This window comes from Diabrotica virgifera, chromosome 7, assembly GCF_917563875.1.
Source record: "Diabrotica virgifera virgifera chromosome 7, PGI_DIABVI_V3a".
Lineage (NCBI taxonomy): Eukaryota > Metazoa > Arthropoda > Insecta > Coleoptera > Chrysomelidae > Diabrotica > Diabrotica virgifera.
In genome coordinates, this window is record NC_065449.1 from 107,230,798 (window position 1) to 107,239,022 (window position 8,225).

The 8,225-nt window shown below is 35.0% G+C and overlaps 1 protein-coding gene across 1 annotated transcript; it reads left to right on the plus strand.

The window, feature by feature from the left end:
- Positions 1–4,132: 4,132 nt before the first annotated feature.
- On the plus strand, positions 4,133–4,828 carry LOC126888571 (activity-regulated cytoskeleton associated protein 2-like). The gene has a single exon (XM_050656920.1). The coding sequence runs from the start codon at positions 4,133–4,135 to the stop codon at positions 4,826–4,828; it is 696 nt and encodes a 231-aa protein (XP_050512877.1).
- Positions 4,829–8,225: the final 3,397 nt, after the last annotated feature.

Below are 8,225 nucleotides of genomic sequence, written 5' to 3' on the forward strand. Positions count from 1 at the left end.
TTTGCCGGGTGTGCAATTAGATATTAGATTAATCGGCCAAACAAAATTTTTTGCTGAAAAAGCACTAGATAAGATAATGCTTGGCTACCCTGTATAGTCCATTCACGCACGGTAAAATGTTACAAATCCTTAAAATTTCAAACAAAGAGATATTATTATATAAAAAGAGATATTGGCCGATGTGTGATTTTGCCCTGGGGATGAGTTTCACCCCTTCTTGGGGGGTTAAAAAACAAAGGTTCAACATAAGCCAAGGTTGAATGAGCAGACTAATTCTAAGCAACTTTTGTTCTATTTTATTCATCTACAAATAAACCAAGTCAATACTTTTCGAGCTATTTGCGACTGAATATGTTCATTTTTCAACAAAGAAAAAACACGTTTTTCGACGGTTTTTGCGCAAATGACTCAAAAAGTAAGTATTCTATTGAAAAAAATATTCTAAGCAAAAATATATCTCATAAAAAATTGAAATAAAATGATGTAATTAATGGTAGGGGAGCCCAAGCGGAGATTTTTGCAGTTACTGGAGCGCGTCAGATTATCACATGGGGAGAAACCTTGTACCCTGTAAATGTACCTCTACCATATATTGGCTTTTAATACAGGGGAATTCGTTAAGGGAGGCCCGAAAAAAATATATATCCTTAGAAAAACTCAAAATCGTCAGATTAAGATAAGGTAAGTTAAGTATGTACATGCAAAACAGTGTATATTTAAAAAATCTGACGATTTGTGCGGGGCGTAAGGCAATGATCGAGTCACAAAGTAACAATTAAAAAATCCGTTCAATATTTTTCAAAAATCTATCGAATGATTTAAACACGACCACCCACGGAGAGGGGTGGGGGTAAATTTTAAATTGTAAATGCGAACCTCGCGATATTTCGCGAAATGAATATCAGATCGAAAAACTGAAAATTACACGTATTCAATATTTTTGAAAAATCTATCGAATGACAAATGACAACAAACGCGGTCCCTGCGGAGGTGGGGTGGGGGATACTTTAATTTTGGGATTTGGATTCCTTACGTAAAAATAAATTGGAACGCAAAAATTGGAAATGGAAAATGAATTTAAAAAAGTGGATTAAAAAGGAATTTTTTCAAAAGAGGATTCAAATTTACCGTACAGTAATGCTAGTTTGTAACTGGTCCAACATCCGCCAAGTTTACTCCTCTTCTGTGCTATTCCTTTAATTTTTAGATTTTTAGTCTATTTTTATATAAAAAACAGTAGTTGTTTTTGGGACCCTTTAGCGACATATTAGTATAATATAATATGTATGGATTACGGTCGAAGGCCGATATGGTCAACCAAAAAAGAAGATGTACAGACTGACTCCCGTGCATGGTAGATAGCCCAGTTAGTTGGAGTATAGGCAGGGACAGTTTAGATCGTGGGTACAAACCCACCTAATGTGAGTTGTTTATTAATTAATAGCAATATGCTAGTGGGTAACTGCGAGACTTGCAAGACTCTTGCTGCAAGACCAAGACCAAGACCAAGACTGGGAGTGCAATACCAAGACCAAGACCAAGACCAGGTGTACTGGTGCAAGACCAAGACCAAGACTGTCCAAGTCTCGTCTTGGTCTTGCATTTGGGCAACACTAGTTTACAGAGATCATAAGAAGCGATTTGAAAATGACAACAATACCACATGTAAAGGGCTTGTCAAAAAATTAAAAGGAACATTCGGAAAAAGTCAATATATTAAATATTCTATACAAAACCAAACCAAACAACACACAGGAAAGATCAAAGGACTGAATCTTAAATACTTGTGAATGCAACAATTTTTATGTAGGCGAAACCTCATGACCTCCAAGTGTTAGGATAAACGAGCATAAATCATACATCAAAAACAGAGTCTTCGAAAGTGTCAGATATGCAAACGTTCTTGTGATAATGAGAACAAACTAAAATAAAAAGATGCATTAATAGGCATCAAAACAGACAGCAAAAAGAGAAAAGTCAAAGAAGCAACCCTCATCTTACTTAATCAAGAAACATGTGTAGCAAGCCTATGACCAGAATATAGCAAGCTCTGGTTACCGATACTAAAAGAAGAAGTCAGCAACAGGAACATACCAATATTAATGGATTCATAGAAGGTCAGAGACATAGCATCTACAATTATTAACTAGGTAGGTACATAAACACACAAAAAACACAATTTGACACCTATTTGCTTATAAGGTCGAGGTCAACTAGGTCACTTATCAAATTGGCTGAAACAAAGCTCCAATTAATAAACAATGATTTTCGGATTCTTCTTCTTCATGTACCATGTCCTTTCAGCACGTTGGTTACCATAGCTATCCTAATTTTATTCACTGCCACCCTAAATAGCATGCTTGTATCAACACCATACCAATCTCGCAAGTTTTTCAATCATGAGGTTCTTCTTCGTCCGGAAGATTTCCGGATTGTAAATCGAAAATTGAAACGTCAAAAAGTCTAAGTATTTGTTATAATGTATTAAAATAAATGAATATTTTTGAGTTATTAAATCAAAGATTTTAATTTTTCGTGAATAAATTTTTAAAGCTGTTTTTCATAAATAACTGAAAAACTATAAGATTTTACAAAAAGTTATTTGATAACATGTAGAGTAACATTATGTTGCTTTATATGCCATTAGAGTGAAAACTTAGTCTTTTGCTAGCAGTTGCCGCTAGGGCATCTATGCCATTTCGTTCGTTGCAATCTGGGACTGCACGCCGGAGTTTGTTTTGGTTGGATCAGAGAGAGCAGCAGATGTGCCTCCTGATGAGAGACTAATAAGGTGCTTGCTGCACTCTCTGATTGGACTAGAATATGGTGCGGCTGTATTTTCGTTTTGCAACGAAATTGACAATGGTTAATCATTTTTGATTTACATGCTTACTCTGATTGGAGTACGAAGGGAACCATTCTCGTTGGAACTTTACCGCGCTGAGCAGATGGGACGTGAATTATAAATTGTAAAATTCCCTCATCTCCTTTAGTCTCAGCATCCGTATGGCTTGCAAATTGTAGAAGCTTCGGAGGTGTAACCAGAGAAGGTTCCCATTGTTTTCAGTCTGGTGGGATGTAGAGTAACATTATGTTGTTTTATATGCCATTAGAGTGAACACTTAGTCTTTTTTTATTTTTTTTTTATTTAGCTAATGCCTTGACAACTAATGGCCATTGGCATGGTGGGTACGGTGAATTTTTGCAGGTAGGTACCTAGTGTTATGTGTAGTGTGTGTGTTGAGTAAGTGTCTTGTTACTTTGCAAAGTCGACGTCATTGTCTTTGCACAGAGACGCTAATTGTATCCGAACGTCTGCGGTCCCTCCTGTGAGTACCGATCTCACAAGGACAGAAACTATTTTCATTTATTAATTTATAATAAACGAAAAATTTCTGACCCTGGTGAGATTCGAACTCACGACCATTCGGACCTTTCGATCCAAAAGTAGGCGCTCTTACCACTGAACCACAGAGGGGGTAAAAAGTTATTAATACCAAAATTAAAGCTAATAAAAAATAGAGAAAATTGCTTACTTGAAAACCTTTTAATATTTAATTAATTCAAATTGAGTTATAGGTTATAATGTACCTTGTAGCAAGAAGAATGAGTGTGCGCGTACCTTTGCCTAATAGGTGTAGACGTACTTAACTGAATTAGTGACAGTTCGAGTTCTGCAGCTAACTTCGGGGAGAGAGGTTATGAAGATGCTTGGTCACGCCTAGATTTTTTTTAATATTACTTGTTACTTTTACAATAGTTGTTAGACACAAATCAACACGTCTTACACAAATATATTAAACCTAAAATAAACTGTTTGCACGTTTATTTCCCAGGCAATCCTACAAGAATGGCGACCCAACGTTAGGTCCTTTTCAACACAAGAAGTGAACCAATACCTTTTGTGCGAAGAAAAAGAATCAACGAAAAGGCTTTGTGAGACTGTTATTTGCGAATTATAAGTTCTTAAAGGTAACTTACAGTGACCAGATTCAAGAGTGTGTATACTCTTTGCTGTTGAATATCCTTTTAAACTGCATTGTTGTGCTAAAATACCAACGCTTTGGTTTAATTGTGCTGTATGCCTGTATGAATGTCAGTTTGGACTATCCTATGATTTGGATATCGTCTAATGAGCAACTGTAACCTCAGAAGTGCTTCTAAGTTCACAGAAATTTCAGAACTTAGCTCAGAATCCAAAAACTGTTTACTTGATCGTGAATCATCTGTTACCATGCAACAAGACGAGTCTGCTTTTATCCCTGCTCCTATAATGATGACCAATGAACAATTTCAAAGTTTAATTGCTAGTATGACAAAAGGAGTTGTACAAAATCAGGCCCAAAGCATTACTAAAAGTGGAAACTTTTCAAGTTGTTTTTCCAGATTTTCTGTCAATAAAAATGAAGATGTAGAAGCATTTATAAGTGCCGTAACCATTTTTAAAGACTGTGTTAACATTTCAGATGAAAATGCAATAAAAAGTTTGCCGATGTTATTAGATCATCATGCTGCAACTTGGTGGCAAGGTATCCAATCCACAATCCTTAGTTGGAATGATGTGTTAAATGCGTTAAGACACTCTTATGGTTTGAACATGTCACCATATAAAATTTTCAAAAAACTGTTTTCTTGTGATCAAGGTGAGAGAGAACCAACAGATATCTTTGTTAATTCTTGTCGTGCACTCATTGCTAGGTTGCCAAAACCACCTGAGCTACACATAACTCATCAAATTGACATGGTATATGCTTTACTCAATCGTAGAATTAGAAATAGACTTCCGAGAGATCAAATTAAATCTTTTGCTGATCTTATTGAAAAATAAAGACCGATTGAAGATAGTTTTGAAGAAAAGCCTAAAGATAAAAGTAATATACTGGTTGGAAACAAACCCTCTGGAAATAATGACAGCAAATCTACCAGATCAAGACCAAAATGTCAGTTTTGTAATAATTTTGGGCATGTGCAAGAAAATTGTCGTAAATTTGCTGCAACTTAACAAAGAAGTCAATCCAGCATTTCTCAAGTTTCAAATGGATCTAGAGTTACATGCTATGGATGCGGAGCACCTGGTTATATAAGGTCCCACTGTCCTACTTGTCGCAGTTCGAGCAATCAGCCCACCTCTCCAAATGCAGCTACTAGCACTCACACTTCAAGTCTAGATGTGCTTTACACAGATGTATGTGCAGTATCCCTCATGTCTAGACCGTTGATCGAAGTTAGTATTGTTGGAAGACATGGGTTAGTATATATCGATTCTGACGTTAGAAATACAATTGTAGGTAATCTTTTATTTAAACATTTTTGTTCAATAAATTTACCCTACGAAGAGACCAAACTAACTATGACTTTAGCAGACGGACATGTACGCCAAGTACAGGCTAGAATTTATAATGCTATTGTAGATCTACGAGGAAGAAAAATTCCCACTACTTTCCTTGCAATACCTGAGCATGAAAATAATAAAACATTCTTTGGTATAGATTTTATTTCAGATGCTCAAATGGTGTTAAATATACCTAAATGGCAGTGGTTCATTGAGGAAGATCCCTTACAAACTTTTGATTTTTTTAAGAAGCAGATCCAAGATACCTCACGTGCAATTTCTCAGACAGAACTACAATTTGAGCCTACTGATGGTAAAAATTTAAATCCCTATGAAAGACTTCAATTGGAGCAGTTAATTCAAACACATTCTTCAGTTTTTGAAAAGAGTAAAGAACAAACCCCATATGCTGAACATAGTATCCAGTTGACAGATGATAATCCGATTTTCCAACCTCCTTATCGTCTTGCACCTGCTCAGAAGGAAATTCTGCGTTCTTTACTAGACGACCTTCTAAAAGATAGAATCATCGAAGAATGTGAGTCACCTTATGCATTCCCAGTGGTTTTAGTTTCAAAACCTGGTGGAAAAATGAGACTTTGTGTTGATTATAGGTGTTTGAACAATATTACTGTACCTATTCAATACCCATTACCTAGAATTGATGATTTACTTCATTCTACTACCAAGGCCGTTTTCATTACCACGTTAGATTTAAGAAGTGGATATCACCAGATACCAATGAAGAAGGAAGACAGATCATTTATCACTCCTTTTGGAACATATAGGTATAATGCTATGCCCTTTGGATTAAGGACAGCACCAACTACATTTCAACGTCTTTTAAAAGCCATAAGTGTGCGCGTGCCTTTACCTAATAGGTATAGACGTACGTTAACTGAATTAGTGACAGTTCGAGTTCTGCTAGAGATGCATCAAGTCAAACTAGTTTGATTTTATTCAACAAACTTGACTTGAAAACCAAAATTTTTTTGTAAAAAAGTTTGACTTGACTTGATTTCAATATCTTTAGGTTTGACTTGAAATCAAACTTCTTCAAACAGTTTGAAGTTTGAATATCGTATTGCGCAACGTGTTTATTTCCAATTCTAATTGAGAGCGTACCGACTTTTGTTTTGACTTATTTGGATAGGTCTGAATCTGCTACTCCGCAAATTAGTTTGTAGTTCATACTATTAAGAAGTATATGCTTGGCTTGTTTATTACGTTCGTTTTGAAGTGTGTGCTTTGTGAAATAATATCTGAACCTGAATATTTTTTGGTCTAGAATAAGTACCAGATCAAATTGAGTCTGATTTTGAAGGTATTCCCAGTGCAAAAATTGAGAGAGAAAAATCTGCATACTTGTATTATGTAAAAATAAAGAACAGCGTTATAAAATAACAAATAGTGAACTAATTCTTTAAAACGACATTGCAAAGTCGCAAAAATTCATTAAACCTACTCTATTAAAAATATAGTATTTTGTTGTTCCTTCATAAATTTTTGTTAAAGCGGCCGTTCAAGTATTACGAAACTCAATTTTTGAAGCTCTTACTACATCTTTATCTCATCTGTGTCTTTTCATCTTTTGTTGCGAAGATAGTTCCAGCTATTTATTGCAAACACGTGTTACTGTCCTTGATCTGGTTAATACAAATTTTAAGATTTTTTCAGTTGACTACTATTGTCCTGTTGTAACATGTGCGGAGCGTGAGGGGGCAATATAAATATAATGCAATCCAGGGTTTCTATGTAAAATATAAACGAAAGTTGAAAAGTTGGGAGATTGTGATTTGGTAGTTTTTTTTTATTTAAGTTAAAAACAATGTTACGTAACGCACTATTCGAACCCCCCTCCCCCTACCCGTATACCTAACGCGCCTTAATGTTTTACATGGCCCCCTCCCCTCAACTTGCGTTACGTAATACTTGAAAGCTTCCAAAGTAGATTAAATTACACTTGGTATGATAAAAAAAACTATCCAACGAATTCTTTTTTTAATCTAGTAACACTCAAATATAAAAATATCGATAAAACGACACTTGCCAGCAAGCAATTCTAAGCATACAGGAATCATTTTTAAAAAATTTACCCTATTTTGATTATAATCGCTAACTGTATCAAGATAATTTTATGTAGCACTCATTGTATTAATAATTTTCTTATCTTAATTGGCAACTAACATGTCAATCTTGACAGAAAAGTATATCTACTAAATAAATTATTTTTCAAACTCTTTCAAACTAGTTTGACAAACAGTTTGAATTCTCAAACCTGTACGATTGACCAGTTTGACTTGACTTGAATTATTTGTCAGATGGATTGACTTGAGTTTGACTTGAAATTAAGTCGAACTCAAGTCAAGTTCAAACATTCAAGTCAAACTTGTGCCACTCTAAGTTCTGCAGCTAACTTCGGGGAGAGAGGTTATGAAGATGCTTGGTCACGCCTAGATTTTTTTTTTAAATATTACTTGTTACTTTTGCAATAGTTGTTAGACACAAATCAACACGTCTCACACAAATATATTTAACCTAAAATAAACTGCTTGCACGTTTATTTCCCAGGCAATCCTACATCCTACATTTTTTTTTCGGCGAGTAGGTACTCAAATATAAATATTCAAGCTTAAATAACGGGAAAACGATGAATTTTATAACATATAGGTAGCTACTAAATACTTGTCAAAGTACTCAGAAATTTCTTTCAAATGAGCTCCAGAAAAAGTTGATAGCATTAAAATGTATGCTCCAAATTTTTTTCCACAAAATGTTATTGTTTTTTTTTAGAATAACTCCGTTATAGTAGGGGAGCATCGGATGTTGAATTTGCAGTTACTAAAGCGTCATGGGGACCTATGTATTTTCTTGTGAAGATTAGATCCTAAAA

What these genes read in the sequence shown, in the direction of transcription:
- LOC126888571 (XM_050656920.1), top strand. Translation starts at nt 4,133, where the DNA reads ATGAGCAACTGTAACCTCAGAAGTGCTTCTAAGTTCACAGAAATTTCA.